The sequence below is a fragment of the Bos indicus genome, chromosome 15 (genome assembly GCF_029378745.1).
Source record: "Bos indicus isolate NIAB-ARS_2022 breed Sahiwal x Tharparkar chromosome 15, NIAB-ARS_B.indTharparkar_mat_pri_1.0, whole genome shotgun sequence".
In the NCBI taxonomy this organism is placed as follows: Eukaryota; Metazoa; Chordata; class Mammalia; order Artiodactyla; family Bovidae; genus Bos; species Bos indicus.
In genome coordinates, this window is record NC_091774.1 from 20,587,650 (window position 1) to 20,603,060 (window position 15,411).

At 37.8% G+C, this 15,411-nt stretch overlaps 1 protein-coding gene across 8 annotated transcripts in view; it reads left to right on the forward strand.

Moving 5' to 3' along the window:
- ZC3H12C (zinc finger CCCH-type containing 12C) overlaps positions 1-15,411 on the forward strand; it is an 85,440-nt gene that overhangs the window by 47,431 nt on the left and 22,598 nt on the right. For all 8 annotated transcript variants that reach the window (XM_070803377.1, XM_019975171.2, XM_070803376.1 and 5 more), the window contains one exon: positions 137-885. In XM_070803377.1, the coding sequence (XP_070659478.1) occupies positions 209-885 (677 nt within the window). In that variant the 5' untranslated portion in view covers positions 137-208. The remainder of the gene's footprint in view (positions 1-136; positions 886-15,411) is intronic.

Genomic DNA, 15,411 nt, shown 5'->3' on the forward strand with positions numbered 1-15,411 from the left:
TGGAAGTGTGTTACGAGTAATGAGAGGACGTAGACGAAACAAAGTTGATATTCAGTAGTTTGGTAACTCCCAACTTTTTTGAACCAGAAATGAACCAGTAAATATGAAATTCTAAATATTCTACATTTTTCTCTAGGAATACGGGGTGCTTTGCATTCAAGAATACAGAAAAAACAGCAAAGTGGAGTCAAGTACACATAACAGCTTCATGGGCTTGAAGGATCATCTGGGGCATGACCCAGGCCACCTTTATGTGGAGAGCGCTGACCCACATTTAAGTACATCTGTACCTTGGTCAATGGTAGAAAAACCAACAATGGATAAAGTTAATTCTGGCAAGGAAGAAAAAGAGGTGTCTGAAGAGAATGCGAGCTCTGGTGACTCTGAAGAAAGCACAAATTCTGACAATGAGTCAGAACAATTGAGTAGCATTTCAGTAGAGCCATGCTTATTAACCAAGACTCACAGACAGCTATGTAGGTCTCCATGTTTAGAGCCTCACATACTCAAATGCAGTGAAATATTGCAAGACTTTAAACCTGAAGAGTCCCAGCCATCCAAGGAAATGAAAAAACCCCCTGATGTGGTGCGAGAATACCAAACAAAACTGGAGTTTGCACTGAAGTTAGGTTATTCTGAAGAACAGGTTCAACTTGTGCTAAACAAACTTGGTACTGATGCTTTAATCAACGATATTCTGGGAGAGCTTGTCAAACTTGGAAATAAAAGTGAGGCTGAACAAACAGTTAGTACACTTAACATTATAATGCGGGAAACGTCTTCCCTGGAATCTCAGCGTTCTGAATCTCCAATGCAAGAGATTATAACAGATGATGGGGAAAATCTGAGACCAATAGTTATCGATGGCAGCAACGTGGCAATGAGGTAAGTGGGGAAATCTTCATTCATTATTACTAAACAATCTTTAAAACATATTTCTAATTTTGTGACCATTTCTCTTAATGTCAAAGTTGTTCTTCATCCCAGCATTAGCTTCCATATTTCTAATTGTGTCTTTCTTAGTTCTCACTCTTACTTCCAGAGTGGTCAGCCATTCTCACCTCATTTGTCCCTAAATAAAAGACTTCCTTTTCCCCAGAAATGTTTCCCCCCCCTCATCTGGCTAACTTTACTGTGGTATAAAAATTAGCACATATCCCAGTATAAAGTTAAATATTAGTTTTAATTGAAGAACTTGAGTATGATCATATTGAACAGTTTTGGAGTCTAGAGGGATAGATGGCCTATTTCTCTACAAAGTCAAATAACCAAAATCCCAGTTCTTTGAGAAGATTTTTTTTTTTTTTTAATTTGGGAACAAAGCCATAATTTCAGGTGTTTGTTTTTTTTTTTGTTATTGTTGTTGTTGTTGTTCCACTTAAACATAATTCAAAAATAATTTTTTAGGATTTTGATGGCTTAAAATGTAAAGTGAGTCTAAATTCAATTTGTATATAGTTAACTGTCCACAATGTTCAGAATACTATGGGGATATAAAAAGGTATCGGTTCTTCTTTCAGAAAGCTTAACATTTCATATATCGTTTCTCAAAGTGATCTGAGAATAACTACCAAAGAATCATTGGGGAAACTTGTGCTAACTTGTGTGCATTCTAGAGCAGTGCTTGTTCAATGGCACAATAAAAAACAAGTAAAATGAATATGAAAAACATTTTCGCTAGGCTAATAGAGACAAAATATTATTTCAATATATGTCCAATAAAAAAAATTGTTAGAGATATTTTGGCATTATTTCTTTCATATTAAGTGTTAAAATTGGGTATCTTACAGCACATCTCAGTTCAGACTGACCATACTACAGATGCTTAATTTGTAGCCTGTGTCTACATATTAGACAGTGTAGTTCTAGAAACTGCCAAGTCCACACATAGACCTACCAAGTCTAGATCAAGGTATAGCCCAGCCATCTCCTTTTCTAACAAATACCCCCACTGATAATGGTGCCTACTAAAATTTGAGAACCACTGTTTTATAGGAGTTAGCAAGCATTTCTGCATAGGGTATGAGAAGGATTAACTTGTAATCCTCAAAATAATACTGCTTCCACTTGATGGAAAGGGAAAGGGGATCTTTCATTTATAAGCAAACTTGCCCAAGGTAAAATGTAATTCACATCCAAATATGTCTGACTTCAGAGTCTATACATTTTTCACCATCTAATGAAAGGTGTAAAGCAAGTTAAAAATGTTCAAGTCAGATTTTCCAAAACCTCAAATACCAAGCTAGAGAATTTAAACTTGGCTCTGAGCCACAGGTAACTGACAATCTTTGAGGAGGGAAATGTCAAGAGTAGAGCTGTGCCTTAAACTGATAATCTGGCCATGATATTTATAGCGGATTATAGGAGGCACAGAGAAGGCAATGGCACCCCACTCCAGTACTCTTGCCTGGAAAATCCCACGGACGGAGGAGCCTGGTGGGCTGCAGTCCATGGGGTCGCTAAGGGTCGCACACGACTGAGCAACTTCACTTTCACTTTTCACTTTCCTGCATTGGAGAAGGCAGTGGCAGCCCACTCCAGTGTTCTTGCCTGGAGAATCCCAGGGGCGGGGGAGCCTGGTGGGCTGCCATCTATGGGGTCGCACAGAGTTGGACACGACTGAAGCAACTTAGCAGCAGCATAGGAGGCAGGCGATCAAGTTGGATGCAAACAACACTTTCTAATGGAGTAAACAGGGCCATAAGTATAAAGGTATGAAGTGTACATACAACTTTGAGAAGTCCTTCAGCAAAATAATCTCTCTGTTGTTTAATCTTTCCCACACTTGGCCATGAAATGATTTTTTTTCTTACAAATAATCCAGAACTATTGAACAAGTACCTTAGCAGAGTGATAATGTGTAAAGCCAAAACACCATGGAATCACCAAACAAGTGAGTAATGAAGGAAGGCAGCCTAGAGAAACACCTGCCACCATAGCCATATGCAGCTAAAAGCAGCAGAGGGGTTTTTAACAAAATACATTTTCCAGGGCTCAACTCTGACTCAGAAGTGTATGATAGAGCTCAAATAACTCTACAGTACTTTTAAAGTGCCCAGGTATTTCTGATGCATAGTCAGTGTTGAGAACCATTCATCATGAAAAGTATGGATAGCAATAGGTCGGGAGGTGGAAAAAACTAATGATCCAGGAAAAGAGTAGTTTAGAAAATACCAGTGTTAGTAGTGCTAGTAGAACCAGAGACACACAAATGCCATCAAAGAAGAGGCTTTAAGGAGAGAATATCCTGTGGGTAGAACTGAAAAAAGATCAAGGACATGACAGCCAGGAAGTCATTGTCTTCAAGAGCCATATGGTATTAAAGATAGAAAGCTGGTTACAGTATGTCAAGAAATGAAGGACTAGAGCTACACTGTTATTCTAGAAAGTTGACAGGAAGGGAAGGAAGAGGAGGAGCTGGGAAAGGACTTTTTAGTTTTACATAAAATGAAACTATATCAGCTGAGGGGCTTGGGAGAAAGTCTTCACAACAGCAATAATATGAGTGTTCAATTTTTGAAGCAGGGTTCTCTGAAGGAGGAGACAAAAAAGACGAAAGTGGAGAATTTGGCATTGGAGGGAAAGGCACTTTGGGGTTGTCAGAACAACCTAGAGGGGAGAAACCGCATCAAAGTCCATAGAAGTGAATTCTTTTAACTGAATGTCCTTTAGATAAATGATGTCACAGTTGAATCAACTCACATGATTGAAATCTAGTTCCCAGTGGCAATTGAAAAGTGCTTTGATAACTAAAAATCTACATAAAACTCTAAACTTTTTGTATCCCAGATGATGAGATACAAAAATAAATGGCATAATGGAGGCATTTCAAACAGTCTGTTATATATAATTATCGAAAAGATACTTGTGCTGCTGCTGCTGTTAAGTTGCTTCAGTCATGTCCGACTCCATGCGACCCCATAAATGGCAGCCCACCAGCCTCCCCTGTCCCTGCGATTTTCCAGGCAAGAACACTGGAGTGGGTTGCCATTTCCTTCTCCAATGCATGAAAGGGAAAAGTGAAAATGAAGTCGCTCAGTCATGTCTGACTCTTAGTGACCCCATGGACTGCAGCCTACCAGGCTCCTCCATCCATGGGATTTTCCAGGCAAGAGTACTGGAGTGGGGTGCCATGGCCTTCAACATAATTATTGAAAACACACTTGTACCCCCACACTATTTGGGCCCCATTCTGTTCCTTTTACTATGAAGATGGAACAATGTAGATTCGGTTCTCACCTCCATCATATATTTTATTCCATCATGTAAACTGAGATGCTTCAGGCATTTCAGGAGAGAACGTGACAGCACATTTGTATTATAGCAGGATTATACTGTAAGTCACAGTGAAATGTAATACCACGCCACAACTTGGAAAGTGCCAGAACTTACGGAAATTTACAGTAAACTTGTACATTCCGCCACTTATGAGATCTACATAAAGTAAAAAAGTCATTTAGAAATGCATATCTACTTCAGATTCAAAATCTTAATTTTAACAAAAATGCAGAGAGATTTTACCCATTTTCTGTTGTATAAAATATAACAAACATGCTTTTACTTTTTAACCTAACATCCTACTCATGGTACTTTACCAAACCTGTTGTATAATAAATTTATATACATAATAAATTATAATAGGTAAATGTGAGAGTAAATTAAGAATAGAATATTTTATTTCCTTTCTGATTTCTCAAGCAGATATATTCCATACGTAAGATGAATATATTTTAATTTCATTTAAATGCTAGTAATAGTACTGATATAAGTGACTCTTTAGATGTAAATTAAAAGTAGGAAAGAAAGGCACTTTATTAAAATTACCAAAATGGGCTTTTAAAAAAGTTAGTTCTCTACACACTATGTTTGTGATTCTGAGTAACTTGTTTAAACTGTCCAACCTCAGTTTTCAGGATTCTAAAAAGGGGGGAACTCTTATCTTGCAGGCTTGTTATTAGAATTAAAGATGATCAGTACCAAGGGCCTGGCATGTAATAGGTGCTCAGTAAATTACAATTATTATTACATTATAAAGCTAGATTCTACATTTTAATCCAGAATATAGTAACTAATGTAATGAAAACTTAGTTGTTTCAGTTTTTTTATTCAACATTTCAGTTCAGTTCAGTCGCTCAGTCATGTCTGACTCTTTGCGACCCCATGGACTGCAGCACGCCAGGCCTCCCTGTCCATCACCAACTCCCGGAGCTTGCTCAAACTCAGGTCCATCAAGTCTCAGTGACTCCATCCAACCATCTCATCTTCTGTCGTCCCCTTCTCCTCCCTCCTTCAGTCTTTCCCAGCATCAGCATCTTTTCTAATGAGTCAGTTCTTCACATCAGATGGCCAAAGTATTGGAGCTTCAGCTTCAGCATCAGTCCTTCCAGTGAATATTCAGGATTGATTTCCTTTAGGGTTGACTAATTGAATCTCCTTGCAGTCCAAGGGACTCTCAAGAGTCTTCTCCAACACCATAGAATTATGTTGAATTATAGTTAATTCAGCATTTAACCCATAGGAATTTAGCAGTTCATTTTGTTCTTATGAACCTATAGGTGTATTTTAATTCTTCATATTTATATCATCAATTGTTTTCAATGATTTCTATTTGTTTCATAAAGGAGACTTGGGCTCTTAGATCTGGGTGAACCCAAAATTGCCCAAGGATAAGCCCTATAACTGTAATATACAGCATAGTTCCCAAAATAGCAGGGATCCTGTGTTGCTTTGCAGGAAGCATACTTCTTTCAGCTTATTAATATCCCCTTACAAATGTGCCACACTGATAGAAGTTATGGGTAAGTTTCTTAAATAACCAATTCACCCAAAATTGACAAATATTCAAAAATAGAGTAAACTAATAAATTTAGCAAAAGCCCTAAATTTTTGTACCAAAGTTCTTGGTTGCTGAAATATAAAATACAATGAAATTAATATTTAGTGAAGCTGGACTAACTAGCAATTACTGACAAAAAGGTGCAGTTAATTCTTCAAAAAGCTAAAAAAATAAAAAAAACTTCTCAATAATTTTGCAAATTGGTCATTCAGCAAATAGGCCTCTTTCCACAGTAGGGCAGATACTTTGATAAGTATACCATGAAGTGTATCAGTTCAGTTCAGTTGCTCAGTCGTGGCCAACTCTTTGCGACCCCATGGGCTGCAGCACGCCAGGCTTCCCTGTCCATCATCAACTCCTGGAGTTTACTCAAACTCAGGTCCATCGAGTCGGTGGTGCCATCCAACCTCTCATCTGCTGTCGTCCCCTTCTCCTCCTGCCTTCAATCTTTCCCAGCATAAGGGTCTTTTCCAATGAGTGAAGTGTATATTCCACATTTAGACATGGAAATAAAGCATAAACAATATTTATCATATTTCTAAAATGAAATTCTAAATGATACTGTGATTTTTATTTCCTCCACATAGCTTTACCGTTCTTCAAATTCTGATTCTGTTAAAGCTGCAGTAGTTCAGCAGTGGGGTATGGAATTATTCTCTATCCACATGTATCCGATAGTTTAGTTTTTCCTTAAATGAGTCCAGTGTTTTCATTTGCCTGTGGTTTTAGGTTCAGATGACATTTCCTGCCGTTAACAAAGTACCATGTTGTGAGCTGTCAGGGAAGGGAGTGTAAGTTGGATGTCAGTGCTCTTGATTTCTTCAGTAGGCTTTCATGACCTAGTCACTAGACTTCATTAAAATTGTTTCTCTACATTCTCCTTTACCTTCTACCAAATATATGAAATAAAAGTGGTGAACAAGAAAAAAACCCAGAGCCTTATTACTTCCTCTATGCCATGTGCAGCACAGATTCTCCTGTTTCATGGAATAGAAGCTAGGCGCAGCAGCCTTCTCTATTTGATATGAACAAACTGTTGACACTCCTCCTTACCACTACTCCCTATCATTGCAATTCCTCTCTCTTGGTCAGTAAATCCAGCCTTTTGGTTTTAGAGCGAATCTCCTAACTGGTGGGTAGGCCTTATTGCTGGATGTTTGTGTAGAATATTAGGAAGATATTTTCTTTGCTAAAAATCTTAGGTGGGCCATTTTTGACCAATAGGATCCCTTCCTGTATTGCCTTATGTTTATATTTACCTTTAAGAAAGTCCACTCTATAGAGAAATTAAGAGAAGGATTTGAGCACTAAGACTGCAGACGAAGACACCTATTTATATTTGAAAATATATGCAGAAGTTAAATTGTGGACAACTTCTGGCAAAAGAACTAAGAATATTGCTTTTGTATACCAATCTAATGGCAGAGAATACAGATATAAAACAACCATCTGCTTGATCCCTACCCATCAAAAAGACTTGTCTTAGAAACCAGCTGGTGTGGCATATATCTGAACCTTACCTGGGGTGAAGAAAAACACTCCAGGTGAGTCATTGAAGTCATTTTCTTAAAGTCTAGACAGATACAGAGTCAGAATATGAACAGAAAAATGTCCAAGTTGTATTAACTTTTCTTTATATCAAGAATAGTGGACTAAGCCTACATATTTATAAAATACAAGCAGAATTTAGCAGTGTTTATAAATAGGATTTATTTATATAGATTAATCTTTCTAAAGGCACAAAAGCTTTTATGTATCTAATCTGATTTGTGAAAGTTAAATGGACTTGAGAACTCTTTTCAGTGTGAATTTGAATATTGAAGTCTATCTTGTCTAGGCTCCATAATTTGCCTTCAGCTGTTGGGTGGGTTTGCCATCCTGCTGCCTGTTTACCATTGTAGTATACAGGGCTATACTAAATCCTCCTAGACACCTAATCCAAGTTTTTGGCTTAGATTACAGATATGAGGCTACAACTTGCCAGGGTTCAATCAAAGTTGATTTTGGTTCTGAACAAAATGTCTCAAAATTATGTGCAGTGGACCTGCATAGTCCAGTATGGTGACTACTGGCTACATGTTGAGCTATTGAAATGTGCCTAATCCAAATTGAGATAGTCTGTAAATGTAAAATACATACCAGATTTTGAAAACCTAGTACAAAAATATGTGAAATATATCAACAATTTTCATGCTGAATATGTATAAAAATGATAATTTGTGATACATTGATTTAAATGAAATATATTACTAAAATTAATTTCACCTACTTTTTACTTTTTAAAAGGTAATTTTAAATTATATTTGTGGTTCACATCATACTTCTATTGGACAGCTTCTCAGTGAAATGTTTTTTAAGTCCCAACTTAGTAAGGGCTTAATCAATTAAAGGACAGCTTAATTTCCCTCTAGATGACTGTCAGCATCATAGCTTCTACTTAAGGTTAGTTGGCAGTGTCCCATTTCTTATTGTTTTAAAGAAAATCCTAGATACTACAAAAAGAATCAGAGAATCAGAACTAGTTTTTTCTGTTGTTTGATTATATCAGGGTGGAATCTGACAAAGACAGATACTAGTTCTATTCCACCGCATCTCTTTATAACCCTAAGTGTGTCTTCTACATGTCATCAGTCATGAATTTTAATACGTGGTCAGTAAATGGTCTGTAAACTTTCCTGTTATCTCATATGTGCCTATTTAAACCTTAACCTATGAAATAGCAATGTTAATAATCCCATTACATATGAATAAAGTTATTGATAATTATAAATCACCTAACTAGTGATTATAAGAAATGGGAAAAGTCACCCAGTTATAATAGGAAAAAGTGATTCAGGTTTTACATTTCTGCATCTACTTAACAGACACGTTCTCTTCAGCATCTTTAAGCTAATTGACCCACTTGGATCTAGATTAGCTAGATGTGCTTCCTATTGTTAATTCTGGCTTCAAATTGTGGGCCTTATAAAGTGAAGAAATCTTTCTACTTCCCTTTTTCCTAATCCTTTCCGATTCTCAAAACTTTGGCCACACTGCTCCGTGTCTGTATCAACAGGAAGGTAAGAGTAAACTATTTCATGTTAAGACTTCCATTGTAATTTTGGGGTTGAAATTTTCATTGTCCTAAATCAGTGATTTTTCAGACTTTTATTTTCCTTTAAAGCAGTACAATCCTGCAAATCTTAAAAGGAAGCCCACTGTTTAAAACAAACAAAGGTAGAAACGGAAATTAAAAATTCCCTTCATTGCCCCCTACAAAGGCCTCTGAGCCACACTGGGATTTCTATTTAGGACACAACTTGGTAAACTTGATCAAGTTACCTGCAACAAGGGAGCATTTTCTGGGTGTATTGCCTCCTGACCAGTAGGTTTCGGTTCAAAGTGATCTTGATGTAGTGGGAGAGAGATCAGAGAATAAAAGCTGAGTAGCTGTAAGAGTGACAAAATCAGCATAAATTGCTCCTTATGAGCCTTGAGTATAAAAAGTTCTAGATGCCCAAGGGTCAGCATATGCAATTATAGATATTTAAATACAATATGAAATTTAATTAGACTACAGTGATAGGAAGGAAAATATTCTCTTATTTGCATATTGAAGATGATATCCAGCTGCACACCTTTCTCCCTATTTAAGGGAAATGGGATAAATGTTGGAGAATTTAACAATCATTTAACAATGATAATGCATTAGTATTTGAAAGTGTTGCTTAAAATTAAAATCTATTTTCACATATTCAACATGATTTATGTGCAATGAGGCCAAAAAACTGAAAAATTAAAGTCATCAAATATTTGAAGAGCACCTAGGTATGTTAATAATTTAGTATTCAATAAATATTTTTTATTATTACTATTATATTAATATAATTAAGATAACTATATCTAAACTTGAAGGACTTAGGACTTTCAGTACTAAAGATTCAAATATGGTTTTCTAGTTTAAAAGGATACATTTTACTCATATTTTTCATTCTAAGTACTTCACTGACAAACTTGTATCCTTATCATTATATGTAGCTGATTCCCTGGTGGCTCAGATGGTAAAGCATCTGCCCGCGATGTGGGAGACCTGGGTTTGATCCCTGGGTTGGGAAGATCCCCTGGAGAAGGAAATGGCAACCCACTCCAGTACGCTTGCCTAGAAAATTCCATGGATGGAGGAGCCTGGTGGGCTACAGTCTCTGGGGTCACAAAGAGTCGGATACGACTGAGCAACTTCACTCACTCACTCATAATGACCCAATAAAGTCACAAAAGTTTTATGATCATATTTGAATATTCCAGTGGAGAGTGTAGCAAACTTATAGGTCAAGGTTTTGATTTAAATAAAAAATGATATATAGAAGCTTATAAAAAACTGATGGATTATCTTTTAGGGTTTTTTTTTTTTTTTAGTCCCCTGATTAGCTTGATCTCATTTTTGTTTATTTCCCTTGTGGCTCAGCTGGTAAAGAATCCGCCTGCAAAGCAGGAGACCTGGGTTTGATCCCTGGGTTGGGAAGATCCCCTGGAGAAGGGAAAGGCTACCTACTCCAGTATTCTGGCCTGGAGAATTCCATGGACTGTGTAGTCCATGGGGTCACAGAGAGTCGGATACGACTAAGCGACTTTCACTTAGTGATCTCCACATATCAAACACATTGATCTAAAAAAAAAAATCACAATTTACTTTCAGCAGTGAGATTAAAGCTATTACAAATTTACTGGTTTCATTTTCATTCCAAAGTAGGCTTTTTTACCATTTTCTAAAAATTAGGACCAAAAGGATATGAGGAAGTAAGGAGCTAGTATTTGTTGAAACCTTCTGTGTGCAGGCACTCTGTTTCCTGCTCTGTGGCTGTCACCGTGTTCAGTTCTCACTATCCTGTAATGTAGGTGGGATTACCTCCATTTTAAACATGAGAAAAGTGAGGTTCAGAATAAGTAACTTGCCAAGGTCACACAGACATGTACAAAAGAAAATATTTAAATTCATGTCTAATTCCATACGTTGTTATTTTCACTGTGTTGACCTATTCATGAAAAGCCATCTATGTAATAGTAATGCTAGTTAGTCGTAGTATTAGTAGTACTAATACTATCATGGTAATTAGTAGTCCTAATTTACTATTGCTTTCCTAGTGGCTCAGATGGTAAAGAATCTGCTTGCAATGCAGGGGACCCAGTTTCAATCCCTGGGTCAGGAAGATCCCCTAGAGGAGGAAATGGCAACCCACTCCAGTATTCTTGTATGGAAAATCCCATGGACAGAGGAGCCTGGTGTGCTACAGTCCATGGGATCGCAAAGTCAGACACGACTGACCAACACTTTCTTTTCTAATACTTTGAATTTACTATTAGCAGTAGTACTAAACATGCCCTTCTAGATATAATTTTTACAATTAGATTTTAGATGAGTTAAGGAAAACCTTTTAAGAATGGCTTTCCCGTGTACACCCATGGCGGATGCATGTTGATGTATGGCAAAACCAATACAATATTGTAAAGTAAAATAAATAAGTAAATAGCTGAGCAAAAAATAAAATAAGTAGTATTGGATTATAATCCAAAATGTAAAAAAAAAAAAGAATGGCTTTCCTTTGATCATATACAAGTATATAAGGGATACACTTATTACATAAATTTTAGAAAATAAGAAAATAAAAACCACCTATGATTTCCAAGGTTCTTTACAAGCATTATAAGTAACAAGTTATGTGTATGTGCTTAGATGCTGAGTCATGTCTGACTCTTTGCAACCCTATGGACTGTAGCCAGCCAGGCTCCTCTGTCCATGGGATTCTCCTAGCAAGGATACTGGAGTGGGTTGCCATTTCCTCCTCCAGGGTATCTTCCCAACCCAGAGATGGAAACCATGTCTCTTACCATGTCCTGCATTGGCAGGCAGATTGTTTACCACTAGCGCCACCTGGGAAGCTAATAAGTAATAAGTTAATTCAAAGCAAATACTCAAACTAAATCAAAATCAGATTTGAAGAAATAACAGATAATTGGATAAAAGGTTGCTTATTTTTCTAATGCCTTGAAGAGAATTATAAAGAAGCTGTCCCTTCTAATAGTTGCTTTCATTCCCTTATTAGGTTTCTCCGTGTTTCTCAGTTGCTCCTCATGTCTGCCATGGGAAGATAACAGTTATAATTCTAAAATTACCCTTCCTTATCCTGTGGTTAACCTAGTAATGATATGTGTATATATAACTTATCAGTGTAATACATGAAACTATGTTTCCTAAATACAGCAGACAGAATGGTTCACCCATTTTCCCTCTCTTCTAGGTCCTGTATTGAGGCAGGCTACATTAAAATGTGTGGTTCCCTGAATTTTTCTCTGCATCACAAAATATACCTTTGTAATCTATTAATCATCACAGGTGACTAATTTAATGCCACATAATAAGCAAGTGTACTTCAGTTCTCTAGTGGAAAGTATATATGATATTTTTATGATATAACAAATATCATATTAATTTGAGTGTTTATGAAATTGCCCTTCTGTTGAAGACAGAAAAGTAGAACTGATGGGCTTTTCAAATTTGTTACAGTACTATATGTGAATAAATTAAAGATAATCCCATTATATATGAGATAAAGTGAACCTACAAAATAATGAAAAGTTATGATAGTGGAAATCGTATAAAGAATATGTTTGTCAAGATGATTTTGTTCATTTCAGCTTCCCTTGGTTTCCAGTTTCTAGTTCACGAGTAGGTACATACGTCTGAAACTCTGAGTGGGAGTCCCAGGATACACGCAATGAGGCTTCAATTAGCCAAGTGCCAGACCTTCCTGGCACTTTTCACAGCCTGGTCTACAAATTAATTTCATCTTATTGTCTGGAATGAGCTCTACAATGAATTACAGAAATCTGCTGGGGAAGCTGCAATGACTAATAAATGAGCAGTTCATTTTCCATGTGGAATATTAGTTGCCCATGTCCTAGAAAACCTCTCATTCAAAATTTGGGCCCATAGCCTGGCACACCCCTAGCACATATTTACTCTCAGTATCATTAAGCACATACTCACCATCTCCTAGGAGTTTCAAAAATCTTCTACTTGGAGTACAGAATATGATAGCCTTTTGTTTATCCAGGAGATATCTTCCCAACAGATGAACAGCATTTAGAGACAAGAGAGGCATGTTCCTCCAACAGAAGACCTATTTGCTCAGGAACCATAGGGAAAAAGAAGGGGTAGAAGGTTGTCTGGGATGCCCACAACTTGGATGTTTTTCTGTATACAGGTGGGATGAGAGGGGTCAGTAGAAATTGCAGAATATGTGCATAGTTCCAGTTCTGTAAGAAAGGATAGGAAAAGTCTAAGGCAGGAAAAAGAAACATATATAATGTGTTTCCATGAGGCTCCTCTATTAGGTCGGTTTTGCTCATTAATAGTTGGCACCACTTGCCAATTGTCTCCTGTCTGCTTTCAGCAGAGCAGTCCCCACTGGAGATGGGAAAGCTTCAGAGTGAGGCAGCATTCCTTACGTCTCCCTCAGTTTCTGGCAGCGTTCCTTTTCCTGATGTCCGGCCTTCCTGCGATGGTAACATACTGACTTTTCATTGTCAAGTCTACCTTATTTGTTGGTAGGCCCAGAAACGTGTTTGCTCCCTGTGTGCATAACTCTCACTAGGCAGGTAGCACTGCATTCTTGAGTTTCTTTTTGTCTTCACCTTTCTCCACTCCCCCTCCCCCCCGCAACTAGATAACTGTTGCCAGTACCTGAGTAACTGTCCCTGATGTACAGATGTACATCCCCTGATGTACAGATACCTTTTCTCTTATTTGTGCTTGAATTCCAGCAACAAAGCTACCATGGAAGTGGAGAGGATTAGTGTCTATTCTGATTCACCCCTGAATCCATCCCCTTTAATTTAGAAAATGCCTCTGTGAACCACTGATGGAATCACTGGGACTCACATAGCAGCAGCTCTGCAGCTTCTCCCACATCCCCTTTTGCAGAAAGACTTAAAAGTCTGCCATCAGCAGTGGGTGTCCGAGGCTTGAGGATCCTCCTGAGTCACTGGAGAAGAGACCCACGGCCATGGCACTCCATTCGCCAGTCATGCCTGTTCCATCAGTCAGGTGTCCATCCTCACACACGTGGCTGTAAACTGAAACCACACCGCAGAAAACCTTGGCACATTATTGCAGATCTTTCTAGGGCTCTGGAAGATAACTCTTAAGGTAGACATCAGCTAGAGAAAAGGGTTGTGGTGTCCTCACCACATCTGATCCACCCAGCAGTACTAAATTCTAAAAAGCATTAGAGTCCCTGGAGCTCCAAAGGGAGAAGGCTGATTCTCTCCACATTTGATGAAAACCAAGTTGGCTCATATGGCCCTGTAGTTTCAGGCTCATGCTGCTGTTTTGCAGCCTGACTCCTTTTGTTTCCCCTTCCTTCCAAGTTATTAGGGCAACTATTTGCCAACCTGATGCCTTAATTCGCCAACCTGATGCCTTAATTCTAGGATAGTTTCTTATCCACATTCTCAGACTCCTTGTTACTTTCTCTTGATCATTTCTGCCTCCCTAGCTATGTTTTGCATGTTGAATGTAGGGGGAGTCTTGGAGGTGAAATCCATACCAGAATATTCAAGTAAGTTATCCCCAAATCCTAAAGCCCTTGGGAACCATCTGTCCAAGAAGCCATCATCTCCTCTTCCCAGGTCCCAGATGAGCAAAGAAGACTGAGGGTGGGAGCTTCTACTGAGGTGGAAGGGAGCAACCGCAGAGAAGGGTTGAGAACCTGGAGAAAGACAAAGGTGCTTTCCGTTTCTTAATCTCTTCTTTCCGTTTTTAAATTCATTCTTACTGGCTGTCCAGTTCATTCTTTCATTTATTTCCTGAGATCCAGAGATGCTAATAATCCTTTTAAGTAGGGTTTTTCTAAAATTTGGTATAAATATACCAATTTGTCTGCTTCAGATGAGCCTTCCTCTAGCCACTGCAAAGCAAGATTTTTCTAAACATGCCTATTCCAAACATGACAGAGTAAAATAAGCCCTTTCAGAAAGAGATCCACTGGCAGGCTCCTTATATTTTTCTGCATTAAAGGCCAGGTTTAATCACACACAACCTTCAAGGTGTATTATCCATTTTGCTCAACAGGAACTTAGAATTAGCAGTGACTTTGGCATTTTCCCTGGGAAACCAATCCCACTGAGCAAAAGTAGTCGAAAGGATACTTTATAGCAAACATCCAGGGTCTTTTCCTAATCAAAAGTGGCCATAAATCTTCTGAGTCACCAACAGGACTTGCTTGCGGTATACCATCCTATTGCCAAATTGTTGAAATAACAAATAGAGGCCCATAGGATCATGCCAATTCATAAATAGAGAATTAGCTATTTTTACTACTAAGCAAAAAACCCCAAATGCATACACATATAGCCTGTAAGTGACTACAGAACCGTGATGAATTTCCTTCTCTATTTATATGGCACTAGAACTACAGTTTGTAAACATCATCCTACTTTTTTAGTAAACACTCAACAGACAGTTAATTTGCACTGATAGCTACATTGTGTTCACTCTGACATCCTGTTTTTCATAACTTTTTTATCAAGATCACTCT